The sequence below is a fragment of the Oncorhynchus kisutch genome, linkage group LG13, assembly GCF_002021735.2.
Source record: "Oncorhynchus kisutch isolate 150728-3 linkage group LG13, Okis_V2, whole genome shotgun sequence".
Lineage (NCBI taxonomy): Eukaryota > Metazoa > Chordata > Actinopteri > Salmoniformes > Salmonidae > Oncorhynchus > Oncorhynchus kisutch.
Window position 1 is genome coordinate 73881925 of NC_034186.2, and position 21680 is coordinate 73903604.

General features: G+C 42.7%; 1 protein-coding gene across 3 annotated transcripts; it reads left to right on the forward strand.

Annotated features, from left to right (window-relative positions):
- The first annotated feature begins 1225 nt into the window (after positions 1-1225).
- On the forward strand, positions 1226-19335 carry LOC109882035 (cytoplasmic phosphatidylinositol transfer protein 1). 3 transcript variants are annotated; one of them, XM_031787269.1, is made up of 10 exons: positions 1226-1369; positions 10300-10448; positions 11362-11450; positions 11693-11700; positions 11810-11881; positions 13419-13511; positions 13891-14046; positions 14284-14347; positions 16201-16290; positions 17809-19335. In XM_031787269.1, exons 1-10 carry the CDS (start codon positions 1241-1243, stop codon positions 17955-17957), a joined length of 999 nt encoding a protein of 332 aa, XP_031643129.1. In that variant the 5' UTR covers positions 1226-1240; the 3' UTR covers positions 17958-19335. The 3 variants fall into 3 exon arrangements, with proteins under 3 accessions (XP_031643129.1, XP_031643130.1, XP_031643131.1); XM_031787270.1 differs by having other exon boundaries at positions 17812-19335; XM_031787271.1 differs by lacking the exon at positions 1226-1369 and adding an exon at positions 4184-5011.
- The last annotated feature ends 2345 nt before the right edge of the window (positions 19336-21680 follow it).

Sequence of the window (21680 nt, forward strand, 5' to 3'; positions counted from 1 at the left end):
AAGAAAACTCAATTCTGTCAACACTGCTAAAGGTGCTTCAACAAAGTACTGAGTAAAGGGTCTGAATACTTATGTAAATGTGACATTTCAGTTTTTTTAACAGCAAAAATCTTTAAAAAAACTTTTGCTTTGTAATTATGGGGATTGTACATTGATGAGGGGGAAAAAAACAATTTGATCAATTTTAGAATAAGGCTGTAACATAACAAATGTGGAAAAAGTCAAGGGGTCTGAATACTTTCCGAAGACACTGTAGTTGGTATTGTTTATAAAGGTTTATCTAAAAATAAACATTTCTAAATCCCATATCAAACACAAACTGAAAACATAATGTTTGTACAATGAATTGGTGAGAGAGAGGTCTCAAATATCACTTTCATTTTGTTCTGCCTGTAGCTTTAGAATCGCTGCAAAGTTGGTTCTTGTTTCAGTCATGTCTTTGGTCACGTTGACACCCTGATGATGGGTTGACAAATAGTGTCTCCCACTAGCCAGGAGTTGGCTGCATGGTGCAGTTGGTGAGAAACAACTGCAGCGACTTGAAGATGACTTCATAAAAAAGTCCATGACATTTGATTACATGCTTTTGTAAAGTTCATGCAGTCGACATGTAGGCGCAAGTTGGAATTTTCTTTGCCCAATAATGCAACACACTTTGAAAGGCAGTGACCATCGTTGATCGTGACTAGAAAAAATGTATGCTGCTGTTGGCAATGTCATCTTGCTTGCATTGTTGTTCACCTTTAAAAGTGTGTTGCATTATAAGGATCCTACATGTTGACTGCATGAACTTTACAAAAATGCATGAACTTTACAAAAATCATGTGATCAAAGGTTGTGAAGTTTTTACTGCAGTTAATGGAAAGTTTCTGCAGTTGCTCTTCACCAACTTCCTCCAGCAACCATGGCCTGCATTGTGGGAGCCTCTATTGTCAACCAATCATTATTCTTGACATGACTGAAACAGGAACTAACTTTGCTGCTATTCTCCCAACACCCTGTGCACTAGTAGAGATCGGAGAGGATTTGACAGGTGTAAGCAATATGGTAATAGATTCACCTTGCCCCCTGATAGGCTGTGTGGAAGTTTCACCATGTTGCTTATACAATTCATATCCTCTCAGATCTCCACTAGAGGTTGACATGGGAATATGACTCCCAGGGATCTTGTGGAATTCTAGCATGAATGGGAGTCAACTGTGTAGGCCTAATAGAGTTTACTTAATAATATATATATTTTATGTTAATTTCCCCCTCCCTCTTCTGTTGGCTCACTCTCCGCCTCGCTCCAATTGTAGCCACTCCCTACTTTACCTCAGATGAAAAGGCTGTTACACATGTCCATATCCATGAGTTCATTCAATTCTGGGTAAGTAAGTGCAAGGGCTGCCTTCATTGCCAAATCTCGTAAAGTGGTTGTTATCAGCTGTGTACAGACAACTGTCTCGTGAGCTCTGAGCAGCAGCCAAACGGAGCAGTTGCTATGGTTACTCACACGCAGAGCAGGGACAGACAGACAAGCATCTAAACATTTGATAGGACAAGATGGGACACTCCCATGTCAACCTGCATAAAGAGTAAGGTTTAGGTGTCCATTTTGGGATTGGGCCTGGATTGTACGATGTGCATGGGGGGGTTAGAGACAGGGAGAATGGAAAACCGTGTTGATCTAAGCCTTGCTGTTGAAAAACCACATTAGTGTTCGGCGAGCACAGTTGTAACCAACTTTACTCCTTGACTTTGAGCCTACATGCCCAATCTCAATGTGACCCACCAGATTCAGAAACATAAACCCCATTAGGAGAAAAAAAGCTTGAAAACCTCTTTAGATTTTTGCCAAACATTTTGATTTAAAAAAAACTGAGCATAACTGTGTTTTTATTTAGTTTTGGAGAAAGATAATGGTTTCATTATAGTTTAGATTTTTTAAACAGATTTGTTAATTTTTTTGTTTGTTTACAAAATAGTTATGATTCGTTTTTATTTTAGTTTAAGTTTTACTATAATAACCTTGCAACACAAACACAATAAGATACACATGAATGAACACACACACAGGACAGGAATAATAATGATTAACTGCTATGCCAAAACAGTCATAAAGAGCATTTTATCATTTAACTTCACTGATCTGAGAGGGCTTCACCAGATGGCTGACACCTGTCTTTTTATCTATCAGTGAAAGATGAGGAAGGTTTGGAGAGAACTGAGATGCAGAAACAGTAATTGTGTCACGTTCTGACCCTAGTTCTTGTGTTATTAATTTGTTTTAGTTGGGTGGGTATTCTATGTTTTGTGTTTCTAGGTTGGGTTTCTTGTTTGGCCTAATATGGTTTTCAATCAGAGGCAGGTGTTAGTCATTATCTCTGTTTGGGAACCATATTTAGGTAGCCTGTTTTCTGTTGGGATTTGTGGGTGGTTGTTTTCAGTCTTTGTGTGTCTGCACCAGATAGAACTGTTTCGGTTGTCGTTTTTGAAGTGTTCAGTATTCCATTAAAAAGATGAACACTAACCACGCTGCGCTTTGGTCCTCTCTATCTCCAGACGGAAACCGTTACAAATTGTGACATTGGCTGAATAAATCAATCATTGATCAATAATTGAATTAACTCACGAGTCATCCAACTGTCTCAAATCTTTGGAACACAAAGTTTTTGGAGGCAAAAATCCCTGCTGACCAATTAATAATTAAATCAGTAACTGAATCCACCTATTAACTGGTAAACCTTTCCCTCAGTCAGTCAGCCATTTTATAAACAATCTCTATTTTAAGTTGCCACTGCTCTGGCCTTCTCTGGATGAGCTCATATGTATAGATCTGTAAGGAAGGGAGAGAAAAATCAACTTTGATCTGGTATAAGCAAGATGGAGAAAACCCAATCCAGTGAGTGAAGCTATTACCACAATGCTTATCCAATCATTTCAGATCTATGGAGTACTCATGGATACGGGTTAGGGGTCAATGTGGGACTTCAAACAGGATCAAAAACCCTATGACCCTGTTCCTGGAGAGCTACCCTCTTGTAGGTTTTTGATTCAACCTGTTGTAACTAACCTGATTCAGCTTATCAATCAGCTAATTATTAGAATCAGGTGCTCTAGATTAGTGTTGGTGTGAATATCTACAGGACGGTAGCTGTCCAGGAACAGGGCTGGAGAGCCCTGCTCTATAGAGACCTTAGGGAAGGGATATTCATCTCTTACCCAACGAAGTCCGGAGCCTGCTGGTTTCTACCTGATGATTAATTAGACACACCTGGTGTTCCAGGTCTTAATCAGTCCCTGATTGGAGGGGAACAATAAAAAAATTAAAAAGCAATGGCACTGGCTTCGAGGTCCAGAGTTGAGTTTGAGAGGCTTATGGGATTCTATAGCTCAGACCCTGTATAACAGGGGAGTCAAACTCGTTCCATGGAGGGCTGAGTGTTTGCAGGTTTTTGAGTTTTATCAATTAAAACCTAGACAACCCCGTGTGGGTAAGTTCCTTACTAATCAGTGCCTTAAGTCATCAAGTACAAGGGAGGAGTGAAATCCCGCATACACTTGGCCCACCGTAGAATGAGTTTGATACATGTGCAGTATAGCTTCACCCCTGTGTTATGACCCATATAAAAACAAGCATCTGTTCCTCCTTTGTCACGTTTGATAGTAGGGCAACAATACAGCTCAAGCTTGGCATTCATCATGACCACCACCAATGTTGTTCACTTCTCTCTTCCAAATAACATTTTATTTGTCAGATACACATGGTTAGCAGATGTTAATGCGAGTGCAGCGAAATGCTTGTAGTGTAGCGAAATGCTTGTAGTGTAGCGAAATGCTTGTAGTGTAGCGAAATGCTTGTAGTGCAGCGAAATGCTTGTAGTGTAGCAAAATGCTTGTAGTGTAGCGAAATGCTTGTAGTGTAGCGAAATGCTTGTAGTGTAGCGAAATGCTTGGGAAACAAACCCAGTACTCAAGGACAAACACAGGCAATAGATACAATGATGTCTGCTCACATCTCTGTACTCATTGACTAAACATGGATTCAATTAAACTCAGTTCAAGGTCATGGTAATATAATATAAACGCTGGGGTTGTGCTTAATAGAAGCACTCATGGCTCTCTGCTAATATTTAATCCAACCCACCACTTAACTACTGCTCAGTGCTAGCAATTCATATCAGCTGAGAGCTGTCAACTTTGGCTGTGTGAGAGAGAGAGCAGAAACCAGTACATAGGTAAAGTAAGGTGGGCGTGAGAAGATGTGGAGGGTGAGACGGGGAGGGAGATAAGGAGAAGGCGGGAGTGAAGGAATTTGTGAGGAACTGAAAGCAGGGGAGGGCGGCGAAGGGGAGAGGGAAGAGTACCGAGCAGAGAGCAAGGTTACACGTGAGAGCAGTCCAGAGAACGAAAGTAAGAGGGACAGAGGAGAGGGAGAGAGAATAGCAGGACAGGTACGCTGGCGTGGATTATGGAGTTGAGAAGGTTTCAGTCTTACCTCACAAGTTAATTACCTGTTGCTCACTGGAGGACAAGAACAAAGAAAAGTGGAGAACAAAGAAAGAGTAAACAATAAGGGCAACGGAGAAAGAGAGAGAGGCATAGGGGGAAACCAGGGGTAGAGGGAGACAGGGAGAGGGGGAAACCAGGGGTAGAGGGAGACAGGGAGATGGGGGGAACCATGGGTAGAGAGAAAGGGAAGGACAAAGTTGAATGTTGACAGAGGGAGTGAGGATATTAATCGGGAGATAAACAAAAAGGAGGAGAGAGGGGGGGGGGGAAGAAAGAAAAAAACAAATAGATACACGTTGACAGAGTGGACTGGACTTCAATGAAGCACTGACATCAGCAAAATAAAGGGGGCCGAAAGGAGGTCACTGCAGTCCAAAGTAGGTGCTGTGCACTGTAGTTCCTTAAGCACGCTTACTATGAAACAGGAGTTAGGACAAGCAAAGACAGATGTTCACTACACGATTGAACCATGTTGCTGAAGGAGTATAGAATATGCATGCCACTAACTGTGGAAGAGGTAAGTGTGTGTACACTGGATGTGTGTGTTTGTCTGTGAACATGTATGGGGTCTGTGTGTTTGTGGCTGGGGGGGGGTCTCTCTCTGTGTGTGTGCATGTGTTCGTGCCTATGTGATTGAATGTGTGTATACTGTAGACCACTGTTGTTAAAATAAGGTGACAGATTTTAATGTGATCTTGAAAATGTTAGTTGCTAGAATACAGATGTAGAATCTTCAAATGATCACCCTGTTGCAGGACAACTTGGCGTGGATTTAAGGATTTAATTTACGATAAATGTATCACACCCGACAAAAATGTCCATTCATTTTAATTCAGATTTCCTGCTGTAGCAAACTGGCTCAAATTAAGATCCTACATCTGTAACAACATTAAGCACAGGCATCCTGTAGTTGAGTAGTGTTGTTCATGTGGCTGGCAATCTGTATGGTTCTGCATGTACCTAACCTCAGCTGTTTTTCTCTCTCGCTGACTCTTTTTAAAAGTGTTATTTTATTTTTAACCTCACAAACAAGTTGGACTGGTTGAGGCTTACAAACGTCAACGAAGGCATTTGGCCTGGAGGTTAAAAACAAAGGACAGATTCTGCCAGGGAGTAAGTAGTGGTGGGTGGAAAAGGATTTAGGGGGAAGGTGCTCTAGAGTGCCCTCAAAGGGAAGGTCCTCATTCCCTCCAACCACCAGAGCATTTCTCCCTGTCATAGTGTTTAAGTCTGAGCTATCTGTCTGGAACAGTGTTATGTAGTTGGTTATTATTACAACATGTCGTGACGCAAACTTCCATTGATACTTCACTCTAAAACCAACTTTGGTCAGTTGTTAGACCACTTCTGTGGTCTGGAAACGTGACAAACTTTAGTGAACTTTAAGCTAGAAAAAAAAGAAGCTTTAGCTAGTAGGATCACAGAGTTTATAGATCAAAATGGGGCTTAGGTGGTGGGCCTGGCCAATCGAAAATGTTTGAGGCCTTCCTGTTGACCGCCGTTTTTAAAGCAAATTTCCTGCAATTCTGCCATGAGGCTGAGAGAGAAATGTACCGTTTTAAAGATAATTTCCTGCCATTCTAAACATGTTGCCATGCCTTATGATATGTGAATGACTCAAAATGTATAACAAAGTCAATGGAGGCCCCATGCTATGACAAAAACACTCCTGAATGTATAATTTTAGATTGTCCCGGACTTTCTCTCTCTTATTTTGGTGACTGTTGGTCCTCAGAGATGATAGTATAAAAATGTATACAGTTGAAGTCGGAAGTTTACATGCACTTAGGTTGGAGTCATTAACTCGTTTTTCATCCACTCCACAAATGTATTGTTAACAAACTATAGTTTTGGCAAGTCGGATAGGACATCTACTTTGTGCATGACACAAGTCATTTTTCCAACAATTGTTTACAGACAGATTATTTCACTTATAATTCACTGTATCACAATTCCAGTGGGTCAGAAGTTTACATGCACTAAGTTGACTGTGTCTTTAAACAGCTTGGAACATTCCAGAAAATGATGTCATGGCTTTAGAAGCTTCTGATAGGCTAATTGACATAATTTGAGTCAACTGGAGGTGTACCTGCGGATGTATTTCAAGGACTACCTTCAAACTCAGTGCCTCTGCTTGACGTCATGGGAAAATAAAAAATTGTAGACCTCCACAAGTCTGGCTCATCCTTGGGAGCAATTTCCAAATGCCTGAAGGTACCACGTTCATCTGTACAAACAATAGCATACAAGTATGAACACCATGGGACCACGCAGCCGTCATACCGCTCAGGAAGGAGGTCCCTAGAGATGAACGTACCTTGGTGAGAAAAGTAGAAATCAATCCCAGAACAACAGCAAAGGAAACTTGTGAAGATGCTGGAGGAAACAGGTACAAAAGTATCTATATCCACAGTAAAATGAGTCCTATATCGACATAACCTTAATGGCCACTCAGCAAGGAAGAAGCCACTGCTCCACAACCGCCATAATAATGCTAGACTACGGTTTGCAACTGTACATGGGGACAAGGATCCTACCTTTTGGAGAAATGTCCTCTGGTCTGATGAAACAAAAATAGAACTGTTTGGCCATAATGACCATCGTTATGTTTGGAGGAAAAAGGGGGAGGCTTGCAAGCTGCAGAACACCATCTGAACCGTGAAGCACGGGGGTGGCAGCATCATGTTGTGGGGGACTGGTGCACTTCACAAAATAGATGGTGTCATGAGGAAGGGAAAATTATGTGGATATATTGAAGCAACATCTCAAGACATCAGTCAGGAATTTGAAGCTTGGTCACAAATGGGTCTTCCAAATGGACAATGACCCCAAGCATACTTCCAAAGTTGTGGCAAAATGGCTTAAGGACAACAAAGTCAAGGTATTGGAGTGGCCATTACAAAGCCCTGACCTCGATCCTATAGAACCTTTGTGGCCAAAACTGAAAAAGCTGGTGCGAGCAAGGAGACCTACAAACCTGACTCAGTTACACCAGTTCTGTCAGGAGTAATGGGCCAAAATTCACCCAACTTATTGTGGGAAGCTTGTGGAAGGTTACCCTAAACGTTTGACCCAAGTTAAACAATTTAAAGGCAATGCTACCAAATACTAATTGAGTGTATGTAAACTTCTGACCCACTGGGAATGTGATGAAAGAAATAAAAGCTGAAATAAATCATTCTCTCTACTATTATTCTGACATTTCACATTCTTATAATGAAAAAGTGAGTTGAAATGTATTTGGCTTAATGTATGTAAACCTCAGACTTCAGGGGTCTGTTATCTTTTCTACGTAGTTTATATCTGGTTTTAGTCGTTTAAGTTTACACTCACGTTTTTCCATTCCATTTTATTACAAGATAATTTTTTTTACTGTTTGGACATAGGCAGCCCGAAAACACACTTAGGAAGCCCGCCCAAGACTTTTCTTTGCAGAAAAAACCCTGGATCGGTGGCTTGTGTGTCTCTATCTGAAAATAGTCTCTGTAAAATCACACAGAACCAAATTCTAAGGTGAGATTCATTCCACGTGTGGAACTCTGACTCTCACGGTCTGATGGGGAAGCGCATTAAGATTCCTATGCAGCTTTAGTGGGATCAGCTTATAGTTCCACATTCAAACCATAGCACTGTTTATGCAATGTCTGCGCGCACACACACACACACACACACTTCTAATTATGAGGGAAGTGTAGCTGGTTGTACTAGTAGGTTGGCGGATTAAGACACCGGTACGTGTGTTTCATATTTAGTCAAAAGCTGGGGGACAAATTAAAACCGGTATGTGTTTGTTTTGTTTTTAGTCAAAGGGTGGGGCACATTCACATAATATAGTTGCTGTCTCACTGCACTGGATGTTTCAGTCATCATCAGTACAACACATTAACAACAAAACTGTCACAGGGGTCTGAAGTCAAAGAGAAACATAACGCTGTGTGGGTTTGTGTTGTTAGTCAAAGGGTGGGTGACACATTCACATAGAGTGGCCAGACCAGAGACATAGATATCCATTCACATAGAGAATGGCCAGAACAGAGACATAGATATCCATTCACATAGAGAATGGCCAGACCAGAGACATAGATATCCATTCACATAGAGAATGGCCAGACCAGAGACATAGATATCCATTCACATAGAGAATGGCCAGACCAGAGACATAGATATCCATTCACATAGAGAATGGCCAGACCAGAGACATAGATATCCATTCACATAGAGAATGGCCAGACCAGAGACATAGATATCCATTCACATAGAGAATGGCCAGACCAGAGACATAGATATCCATTCACATAGAGAATGGCCAGACCAGAGACATAGATATCCATTCACATAGAGAATGGCCAGACCAGAGACATAGATATCCATTCACATAGAGAATGGCCAGACCAGAGACATAGATATCCATTCACATAGAGAATGGCCAGACCAGAGACCTAGATATCCATTCACATAGAGAATGGCCAGACCAGAGACCTAGATATCCATTCACAATAGAGAATGGCCAGACCAGAGACATAGATATCCATTCACAATAGAGAATGGCCAGACCAGAGACATAGATATCCATTCACAATAGAGAATGGCCAGACCAGAGACCTAGATATCCATTCACAATAGAGAATGGCCAGACCAGAGACATAGATATCCATTCACAATAGAGAATGGCCAGACCAGAGACATAGATATCCATTCACAATAGAGAATGGCCAGACCAGAGACATAGATATCCATTCACATAGAGAATGGCCAGACCAGAGACATAGATATCCATTCACATAGAGAATGGCCAGACCAGAGACATAGATATCCATTCACATAGAGAATGGCCAGACCAGAGACATAGATATCCATTCACATAGAGAATGGCCAGAACAGAGACATAGATATCCATTCACATAGAGAATGGCCAGACCAGAGACATAGATATCTATTCATGTAGAGAATGGCCAGAACAGAGACAGACATTCAGTGATCTTAACATCTGTCTATAGGACAGGACTAGGTCAACACTGTCAATGAATGGTTCTGGGTTTCCCAACCCAAGTCTTATCACTGCCTTAAGGACTTGGGCAAGTAACAGCTAGATATTACTGGTCTAAGGTCAGAGTTCAGGTGGGGTTCCATGCTTCAACAAAGGAGGGGTGCCCGACAACAATTGCAAAAATATTTTAAATACATTTTTTACGTTTAACCTTGAACTAATTAACGACAAATTCTTATTGACAATGACGACCTACCCCAGCAAATCTCAGACGACGCTGGGCCAATTGCACACCGCCCTATGGGACTCCCAATCACAGCTAGATGTACAGTAATGCAGCCTGGATTTGAACCAGGGACTGCAGTGACACCTCTTGCACTGAGATGCAGTGCCCTAGACCGCTGTGCCACTCGGGAGCCCAAATAAAGGGTATACCAAGGAACACTTACAAAGTGACATTTGAGGCAGCTCTCAAAAAAAATGTCAGAAATGTATTTATTTGAGCTTTAATCCATTCAGTATAAAGGGGACTGACGTTTCCACGTCAAGCTGATGGTCAGAGCACACACAGGAAGAAGGCAGCCTTTTCACTGATCTAAGGTTAGTTGTTCATTGTTTTCCTAATGGATAAGGTTAGGACTTTGGAGGAGGGTGAGCTGATCTTAGATATGTTCCTAAGAAAAGCTCACCGTGAGCAGTCCATAAAAGCGTCCGGTTTTATGATGAATTAACTGACTGCTCTACGATCTACATTAATTGGAAGAAGGATGTGGTATTAAGACAGGACTGTGTGAATTGTCTCTCTCTTCCCCCTCCAGTATAAGATTGGGCAGCTGTACATGATCAGTAAACACAGTAATGAGCAGAGCGGAGGAGGGGAGGGAGTGGAGGTGGTGAGGAACCAACCAGACACACATCCCCAACATGGCCTGGGACAGCTCACTGAGAAACGCATCTACCTCAACAGGTAACACACCCACATTAACACTGTACCTCAAATCAAACTTTGTCACATGCGCCGAATACAAGTGTAAACCTTACAGTGAAATGCTTACATACAAACCCTTAACCAACAGTGCAGTTCAACAAAGAGTTAAGAAAATATTTAATAATAAACTAAAGTAAAAAATTATAAAAAGTAACACAATAACGAGGCTATATACAGGTGGTACCGGTACCGAGTCAATGTGCAAGGGTACAGGTTAGAGGTGATTTTGTACATGGTAGGGGTGAAGTGACTATGCATAGATAATAAACAGCAAGTAGCAGCAGTGTACAAAACAAATGGAGGGGGGGTCAATGTAAATCGTCCGGTGGCCATTTGATACATTTTTCAGCAGTCTTATGAGCCATAAGACTGCTGAAAAATGTATCAAATGGCCACCGGACGATTTACATCGTAGAAGCCTTTTGGTCCTAGACTTAGCACTCCGGCACCGCTTGCCGTGCGGTAGCAGAGAAAACAGTCTACGACTTGAGTGACTGTAGTCGCTGACAGTTTTTTGGGCTTTCCTCTGACACCGCTTATTATATAGGTCCTGGATGGCAGGAACCTTGGTCCCAGTGATGTACTGGGCCGTTCACACTACCCTCTGTAGCACCTTAAGGTCAGATGCCAAGAAGTTGCCATACCAGGCGGTGATGCAACCGGTCGGGATGCTCTCGACGGTGCAGCTGTACCACATACACACACCCACTGTACCTCACACACTCCTAGCACTGCTCAACCAAGAAATGATACCAGCAGTAACACACACACACACACCTACTATCCCACACCCACCCCTATGGCCTAGCCCTAGATCATACCGCACACAAACATCTACCTCAGTGACGATAACAGTACATTCCTCCCCTCTGTCTGTCTCTCTCTCTGACAGTAAACTGCCATCCTGGGTGAGTGTGTTTGTCCCCAGGGTCTTCTATGTGACAGAGAAGGCCTGGAACTTCTACCCTTACACCATCACAGGTCTGACAACACTATTCTATCCACCACATACACAGCCGTTTCACCTGCTACCAACCTGTTCTTCCTATAGGGTCAAGTCAACTGTTTCCTTGTATGCACTTAGATTTAAACCCAATCTGCCTTATCTAGACCCAATTTACTTTTAAACCTTGTTTGTTCCACATGTTTTGAAATGTGTGTATGGTGTGTCACTAATAATGTTCCTCTCTATCCGTATGGAACTTCTGCGGCGTGTGCTTCAGAGTACTCAGTAAGTATTCACACATCATATGCATGCAGTAGAGCTCATCCCTCTCCAAATATCTGTATACATAACATCTGTCTACTCCCTCCCTCCATCCATCCTTCATCTACTGTAGGTCTCCTTCCTTCCCAAGTTCAGCATCCGTATTGAGACCAGGTTTGAGAACAACAATGGTGACAACAATAATGTGAGTATGACTGAAGGAGAGAGAGAGAGAGAGAAGAGGGGGTGAGAGACTGAAAGAAGGGTGGGAGAGGGAGGGAGAGAAGAGGGGGAGTTGAGAGACTGAAAGAAGGGTGGGAGAGGGAGGGAGAGAAGAGGGGAGGTGAAAGACTGAAAGAAGGGTGGGAGAGGGAGGGAGAGAAGAGGGGAGGTGAAAGACTGAAAGAAGGGTGGGAGAGGGAGGGAGAGAAGAGGGGAGGTGAGAGACTGAAAGAAGGGTGGGAGAGGGAGGGAGAGAAGGGAGGGGGGGTGAGAGACTGAAGGAAGGGAGGGAGAGAAATTGCAATCTTCTCTGCAGTGTAAGGAGAATGCTCATCAAATTGATATGGCCATTATAAGGAAAACAAGCAAAGGCCAGAATGCAATTGTGTCAGATCTATTAGCCATCCACTGTGTTTGTGTGAGAGGGAGAACGAAGGGTACATGCTTGTATTACAGGCTTGTTTCACCACCTTTTCTGGACTTGTCACGGAATTCTGACACACAAACACAATTCTGAGCTGGTTTGTCCCTACAGCGTGCCCATGTCATTTTGGGATAGAAACCTGGGAACAAGACTGAACTTGTCTTGCTGTTAGTGTGTGTATCCAGAAATGTGGCGAAGCTTGTTTCAACCTTCTCCCAGCTACAGGTTACATGTGTTAATTTTTAGCAGAAACACACGCACACACACATTAATGCACACATGCTCCCACACACACACACACCACAATCCATACATACACCTCTATTACAATGCACAACAACATAGAGGACATCTAAAAAGCACAACCAAAACAGAGGAACATCAGCAGGTTTAAAGGATGAGGTAAAACAATGCTTTTGACATGGAAAAATGGCAACTATGACAAGTGTCAACAGTTAGACAGACAGACAGATGGACAATACATACCTTACATGAGAGAACAGGTTCTTAAACAAAAGAGACACGGCATAATAGGATCTGAAACACAGCTGATTATCTGGCTGTGGGTTTGTCTCCCTGCTCTGCTCTTTGTTAAATACCAGCAGAGGAATGAACATCTTCAAAAGAGACATTACTCTCTCTTTCGCTTTCTGTCAGGACAAGGGGACAGAACAGAACAGAAACAACAGTGACTTTTATCTCTCTTTCTTTGATAAGTGTCTCGTTCTTTCTCTCCTCTTTCACCCCCGCTCGTCCATCCTCGCCTGCTCCCTCTGCTTGTCTCTCTCTTCCTCTGTGATTTAGTGTGCTCCCTCTCTCTCTCCCTTACCCCTTCTCCCCACCTCTTTCTCTCTCCCCTAATCTCCCTGTCTCTCTCTCTCTGTCTGTGTGTGGTGTTTTGCTGTAGTGTAATGATTTGCTAGAAGACTGAGGGTGGAGTATTATGATGGGTGATACGTTGTGTGACCTCACTATTACATCTACTAGGCCCTGGCTCCAGTGTGTGTGTCAGTGTATTTCCTCATCTACTGGCCCTGGCTCCAGTGTGTGTGTGTCAGTCTATTTCTGAGTGACCTCCCCCTCTGCTCGGTTGCAGGTATTTGGAGACAGGCCCACCCCTGCAGAGAGTGTGAGCCACCTGGATATCCTCATTGACCCCATCCCTGACAAACACTACAAGGAGACAGAGGTACTAGCGTGTACACACATTTCCTCCTCCTGACTTCCGCAGTTCCAGTAACTTCGGAAACAAAGATCAATCAGCAAGACACATAGCTGAAAACACACACACACTCACTATCTCACGCAGAGACAGAGGAAGATGTACTGTAGATAAACACAAACATAAACACACAGACACTTGTACAATCTATGCATCTTGGGCCACAGATGCCTATCATGTTGAATCATTCATAGATTATATGTGAGGCATTGAGCAACATCCTGCTCACACAGGCCTGCACACATGTACACGCACACACACACTCCCACACCAACACACCTCCCCCTCTACACACCGGCCAGGGATTTAGCTCAGTCAGCAGGTAATGTGTACTTTGTCTCTGTAGGACCTGAGTCGCTGGGTGTCTGAGAAGACGGGCCGAGGCCCCCTGGTGGAAGGGTGGCGTAAGGACAGCACCCCCATCATGTGCTCCTATAAGAGGGTGCAGTGCAGTTTCGAAGTCTACGGCTTCCAGGGAAAGACTGAGGACTTCATACACAGGGTGAGAGGAAACTACATTTACCATCATGCATCAGGTTGAGAACCTGATAAAGACCTATGGGTCAAAATGTTGTTTAAGGAAACACATTTGACAGCATAGATTGCGTGTGGGGAATCTTTTATTTTTGCTCAACATATACACTGATGTCCAGCAGCACCTGCTGAAAGCCTTTGGATGTGTTTCTTTGGATGTGTTTCATTAAGAAATGTATTTTCTCTGGTGTGTATGATCTGACAGAACATCCAGGACATCCTACTGGTGGGGCACAGACAGGCTGTGGCCTGGACAGACGAATGGCATGGTCAGTAGAGGACATGGTTATAATGCCTTATAACATATAGCGCACGATTATAATAGGACATGGTTGTAATGCATTATATTATAGAACATGTTTATAATGCACTATATTATAGAACATGTTTATAATGCATCAAAGTATAGGACATGATTATAACAGGGCATGGTTATAATGATTTATAACATAGGAAATGATTATAATAGGGCATGGTTATAATGATTTATAACATAGAAAATGATTATAATAGGGCATGGTTATAATGATTTATAACATAGGAAATGATTATAATAGGGCATGGTTATAATGATTTATAACATAGAAAATGATTATAATAGGGCATGGTTATAATGATTTATAACATAGGAAATGATTATAACAGGGCATGGTTATAATGATTTATAACATAGGAAATGATTATAATAGGGCATGGTTATAATGATTTATAACATAGAAAATGATTATAATAGGGCATGGTTATAATGCTTCATACCATACAGAAAGAACATGTTTATAATAGGACATAGTTATGTTTTTATAACATATATATATATATATATATAGGACATGATTATTTGCCTCCAACTGCTCTTAAATGCAAGTAAAACTAAATGCAACCAATCGCTGCCCACCCATCCAGCATCACTACTCTGGACGGTTCTGACTTAGAATATGTGGACAACTACAAATACCTAGGTGTCTTGTTAGACTGTAAACTCTCCTTCCAATCTCACATTAAGCATCTCCAATCCAAAATTAAATCTAGAATCGGCTTCCTATTTCGTAACAAAGCCTCCTTCACTCATGCTGCCAAACATACCCTCGTTAAAACTGACCATCCTTCCGTTCCTCGACTTCGGCGATGTCATTTACAAAATAGCCTCCAACACTCTACTCAACAAATTGGATGCAGTCTATCACAGTGCAATCCGTTTTGTCACCAAAGCCCCATATACTACCCACCACTGCGACCTGTGCGCTGTCGTTGGCTGGCCCTCGCTTCATACTCATCGCCAAACCCACTGGCACCATGTCATCTACAAGACCCTGCTAGGTAAAGCCCCGCCTTATCTCAGCTCACTGGTCACCATAGCAGCACCCACCCGTAGCACGCGCTCCAGCAGGTATATCTCACTAGTCACCCCCAAAGCCAATTCCTCCTTTGGCCGCCTCTCCTTCCAGTTATCTGCTGTCAATGACTGGAACAAACTGCAAAAATCACTGAAGCTGGAGACTCACATCTCCCTCACTAGCTTTAAGCACCAGCTGTCAGGGCAGCGTACAGATCACTGCACCTGTACATAGCCCATCTGTAATATAGCCCATGCAACTACCTCATCCCCATAATGTATTTACTTCACTTGCTCCTTTGCACCCCAGTATCTCTACCTACACATTCATCTTCTGACCATCTACCATTCCAGTGATTAATTGCGATATTGTAATTACTTCGCCACCATGGCCTATTTATTGCCTTACCTCCCAAATCTTACCTCATTTGCACACACTGTATATAGGCTTTTTTCTACTGTATTATTGACTGTATGTTTGTTTACTCCATGTGTAACTCTGTGTTGTATGTGTCGAACTGCTTTGCTTTATTCTTGGCCAGGTCGCAGTTGTAAATGAGAACTTGTTCTCAACTAGCCTACCTAGTTAAATAAAGGTGAATTAAAAGAATTATAGTAGAACATGGGTAATATGCCTTATAACATGTAGGACATGATGATGATAATAATGGGACATGGTTATAATGTATTATGATGTACATGTTACTTGGTTATAATGCATTATGATACACATGTTACATAGATATAATAATGTATTATAATCTCATCAGACTGTGCTTTTCCCTACAGGGATGAGTTTGGAGGATGTGAGAGAGTATGAGCGACAGATACAGGAACAGACCAACAGCAAACTCAAATCAACCCAGAACAACAACACAGGTGACTATTAGAGCTGGGACCATAAACGGAAAATGATTGACACCGATCACTTATCCAAGGCATTTTTCTGATATCATTGATTATGATAAGTACTCTAGAGAAATGTGAAGTTTGAAATTAAATGCGTTTGCAAATATGGGTGATTGTTAATTGGATAATTGATGTCTTCAACCACAACTAGTATTTTAAAGGATAATAATAAAAACTGTGCAGTTCACATTAATGTTAGAAACTTATCGTTCTATTTATCATTATCGTATCTGTACAGGCAATTTATCGCCATGGGGTTTGTGTCCATATCACCCAGCTGTAGTAACTACTAGTCTACTACTGTACTATTCTATATTGTATTTTAACAGAGAAGGAGAGAGAGGAGAAAAGGGGCGGTGGGGTAAGAGAGAGAGAGAGAGAGAGACAGAAGGTAAAGTGGAGAGAAAGGAGAGAGCGATAGAAGGAAGAGTGGATGGAAGAGGGAGCATAGGGGACCTTTTGAGAAAGTAGGGGGGAGGGAGAAAGCGCAAGGATGGGTGAAGAGTGAGAGAGGGGGAGGGGAAGAAGGGAAGAGCATGCAGAGGCGGCGAGGTGGCGAGAAAGACAGAAAGATCATTGAGAGAACAAGAGGGAATAGAGAGGGAATAAGCAAAATAGGTATTTCACAGAAAGGAAGCTCAGTGAGAGGAGAGTGAGCACAACATTGCCTGGAGACTCAAACTGAATTCCTCCGCTGCTCTATGTTAGCTACATACTTCAGTCTGAGACTGCAATCATTGAAATTAGTTTGTGGTGATGTTTAAATGAGGGATGTTTTTACAAAACAGCCCTCATTACAAGTAATCAGCTATTGGATAGTCTATAACCAATCAGAGTATCAAAGCCAATGACGAATTTTCTAAACCCTGATTTACCCACCTGTGTTCTGGCTCTGGCCCAACCCATCGGTTTCTGGGACCAATCAGAACTGTTAGAATATGTTTGCGTTCTAGAAATCGTCGGGTAGGTACTCAGATCCAGAATAATTTCAGAGAAGAAACTAATGTCCATGGGCGGGGCATATCGTTTGGCTGGAACAAGGAGTTTGGGTAGCCATTGCAGCACTTACTGCAAATGTCAGCCCTAGTGTGTGTGTGGTCACTCTGCCCCCTGCTGGTGAGTCATGAGAAGTTCGGACGGTTGTTGCTGCTGAATGATATCAAGGGCAGCAGCCACAGTATGGCCCGTAGAATGTTTGTGTGGTATGCGAGACATGAGGCTGAAATGGATTTGCAGTCATTGCTCACTCTCTCTGCTGCAGCTCGCTGCGCTGTCCTGACCACCTACAGGCCAGAACATGCTACTGCAGGCGCCGAGCAGATTTTACCCAAAAACATTTCATGCCATTCATCTCTTTTTGAAAAAAAAGTGTATTTGAATTATATTATGGGTGTGTGAACTGTGAAGGGATGTGTATTTGAATAATTTAACCACTAAACTTCTTCTTCCCCCTTCGTTCCCTTCATTCCCCCTGCCTCTCATCTGCAGCAGCCCCTCGTCCGGCATACTCGCGCTCTATGTCCGTCACAGATGAGCGCTCTCTGAAGAAGATGGGAGTGAAGACTATGGCCATGTCAGACCCCTCCACCTCCACACTGCCTCATAGCACTGTCCGCCTTAACTCCACCCCCGAGTAACACACACGTTCATACTGATGCATCAATTCCTGCCTGTTTAAACCTCTCCGTGACAGTAACTACACTGCAGCAGTTCCTTTTTGTTTTACGGCCATCCACCACAGACACAGTTAACCAGTAAAGCTACACTGTCCACAGAGGCAGCACTTAGACCACTCAGGTCCTACCCCTTTCTCCAGCTGTAACTATATAACCCAACCCCCTGTCCTACCCCTTTCTCCAGCTGTAACTATATAACCCAACCCCCTGTCCTACCCCTTTCTCCAGCTGTAACTATATAACCCAACCCCCTGTCCTACCCCTTTCTCCAGTTGTAACTATATAACCCAACCCCCTGTCCTACCCCTTTCTCCAGTTGTAACTATATAACCCAACCCCCTGTCCTACCCCTTTCTCCAGCTGTAACTATATAACCCAACCCCCTGTCCTACCCCTTTCTCCAGTTGTAACTATATAACCCAACCCCCTGTCCTACCCCTTTCTCCAGTTGTAACTATATAACCCAACCCCCTGTCCTACCCCTTTCTCCAGCTGTAACTATATAACCCAACCCCCTGTCATACCCCTTTCTCCAGCTGTAACTATATAACCCAACCCCCTGTCCTACCCCTTTCTCCAGCTGTAACTATATAACCCAACCCCCTGTCCTACCCCTTTCTCCAGTTGTAACTATATAACCCAACCCCCTGTCCTACCCCTTTCTCCAGTTGTAACTATATAACCCAACCCCCTGTCCTACCCCTTTCTCCAGCTGTAACTATATAACCCAATCCCCCTGTCCTACCCCTGTCCTACCCCTATCTCCAGCTGTAACTATATAACCCAATCCCCTGTTCTTGAGTTTGTATCCCAATATTACAAACTGTTTGACATAGAAACACCAATTTTCGGCAGGTTAAAAAAAATGAAATGATGAATAACATTCCACCCATGAGGCCTCTAGGTAATTTGACTGCAGGAAAAGGCTACTAGAGTGGATATAATGGTAGGGGAGTGCCGTGGATCCACAGAGCCCCCCCCCCCCCATCCCATTGGTCAGACTGGGGTTATTGATCCGGTGTATCGAGGCGCTGTATTGGCTGCTTGATCGTTCTGCTCCATGCAGCAAATGGCTGAAACAGGGCTAACCTTCACTGATGAGTCAATAGGATGGCTGTTTTAAACATGATTAACTTCTGATCTATGGTAATGGCTGCAACATGACCTCTGTACAGGCTGTGGAATAATCTGACATACAGGATGAATATCATTTATAACTAGGTTAATATTGACACATTATACATATACTGTATATTTGGCTGTTTAGTCTATTGTAATGGCAGTCCATTGCCAGCTATGTACCTCTTGTATGAATGAATAAAAGCCTTTTTCTCCTGTATATCTTGTTAAGATCATTAGTCATGATTAAGTGACTGCAGGAGATAAGTGAAACAATAGAGCAACAGAGCGTATTATTCTAGACCATGTTAACCTTGTTACCCTGCTAGTGAGAGAGTAATAGTTCACAACTAGTTGACAGGGAATGTGATGTAGGGCTTACTCAGTACCCTGCGTAGGGCTTACTCAGTACACTGCGTAGGGCTTACTCAGTGCCCTGCGTAGGGCTTACTCAGTACCCTGCGTAGGGCTTACTCAGTGCATTGTGGGACAGGAGGTTTGATAAATTACACTGTTGAGTGTGTGTTTGAGCCTGTCATGAGGGAATGTGAATTACAACAAATGACTAGTTGAGACAATGGGACAATACAGTAGGGGAAGGAGAGATAAAGGAGAGGGGGGAGAAAGAAAGAAGCAGACACAGACAGAAGTGTTGACACGTGCTGCAGTGGGACCTGAAGACTGTAGGCTATACTATAAGAACATTCTCTCTTCCTCTCTCGCTCTCTCTCCCCTTTTGCTTTACTACCCCTTTCTCTGCCTCTCTATTCCTGCACTCCTTTCCTCAGGAGGGCCTCTCTGTTCCTGCACTCCTTTCCTCAGGAGGGCCTCTCTGTTCCTGCATTCCTTTCCTCAGGAGGGCCTCCACAGAAGATGTACTGTGTTCATTATATAGAAATGTTCCCCCTGGTAGATGCTTATAGATCCTGACCATGTAGTGCTGAATCTTACTGTTCTGTTCTACTGCTGCTTTGCTCTAGAGAGAGAAAGCGAAAGAAGGATGAGAGAGCGAGAGAATGTAAAAAGGAGCCAAATGGGAGCAGGAAACATTGAAGAGGGATTAAAAACGTAAGAGAAAAAGACTGACACCCTCCCTTTCATCTATATACAGTTGAAGTCAGAAGTTTACATACATTTAGCCAAATACATTTCAACTCAATTTTTCACAATTCCTGACATTTAATCCTAGTAAAAAGTCCCTGTCTTAGGTCAGTTAGGATCACCACTTTTATTTTAAGAATGTGAAATGTCAGAATAATAGTAGAGAGAATGATTGATTTATTTCAGCTTTTATTTGTTTCATCACATTCCCAGTGGGTCAGAAGTTTACATACACTCAATTAGTATTTGTTAGGGTTGCATTTAAATTGTTTAACTTGGGTCAAACGTTTCGGGTAGCCTTCCACAAGCTTCCCACAATAAGTCGGGTGAATTTGTGCCCATTACTCCTGACAGAGCTGGTGTAACTGGGTCAGGTTTCTAGGCCTCCTTGCTCGCACACACTTTTTCAGTTCTGCCCACAAACTTTCTATAGGATTGAGGTCAGGGCTTTGTGCTGGCCACTCCAATACCTTGACTTTGTTGTCCTTAAGCCTCATGCTTCACGGTTTGGATGGTGTTCTTCGGCTTGCAAACCTCCCCCTTTTTCCTCCAAACATAATGATGGTCATTATGGCCAAATAGTTCTATTTTTGTTTCATCAGACCAGAGGACATTTCTCCAAAAAGTATGATCTTTGACCCCATGTGCATTTGCAAACCGTAGTCTGTCTTTTTTATGGAAGTTTTGGAGCAGTGGATTCTTCCTTGCTGAGTGGCCTTTCAGGTTATATTGATATAGGACTCATTTTACTGTGGATATATATACTTTTGTACCTGTTTCCTCCAGCATCTTCACAAGGTCCTTTGATGTTGTTCTGGGAATGATTTGCACTTTTTTCGCACCAAAGTACATTCATCTCTAGGAGACAGAACGCATCACCTTCCTGAGCGGTAAGACGGCTGCGTGGTCCCATTGTTTATATTTGCGTACTATTGTTTGTACAGATGAACGTGGTACCTTCAGGCATTTGGAAATTGCTCCCAAGGATGAACCAGACTTGTGGAGGTCTACAATTTTTTCTGAGGTCTTGGCTGATTTCTTTTGATTTTTCTCTTGATGTCAAGCAAAGAGGCACTGAGTTGGAAGGTGGGCCTTGAAATACATCCACAGGTACACCTCCAATAGGCTAATTGACATCATTTGAGTCAATCAGAAGCTTCTAAAGCCATGACATAATTTTCTGGAATTTTCCAAGCTGTTCAAAGGAACAGTCAACTTAGTGTATGTACACTTCTGACCCACTGGAATTGTGATGCAGTGAATTATGTGTGAAATAATCTGTCTGTAAACAATTGTTGGAAAGATTACTTGTAATGCACAAAGTAGATGTCCTAACTGACTTGCCAAAACTATAGTTTGTTAAAACTTCTTTGGGATAGTGGGCAGCATTTTCACTTTTGGATGAATAGCGTGCCCAGAGTGAACTGCCTCCTACTCAGTCCCAGATGCTAATATATGCATATT

Excerpts from the sequence above, each read along its gene's own strand:
- LOC109882035 (XM_031787269.1), top strand. The coding sequence starts at position 1,241 with ATGTTAATTTCCCCCTCCCTCTTCTGTTGGCTCACTCTCCGCCTCGCT. Across the intron at positions 1,370-10,299 it reads ATGAGTTCATTCAATTCTGG|TATAAGATTGGGCAGCTGTA; the intron begins GTAAGTAAGTGC and ends TTCCCCCTCCAG. Across the intron at positions 14,348-16,200 it reads CTGGACAGACGAATGGCATG|GGATGAGTTTGGAGGATGTG; the intron begins GTCAGTAGAGGA and ends TTTTCCCTACAG.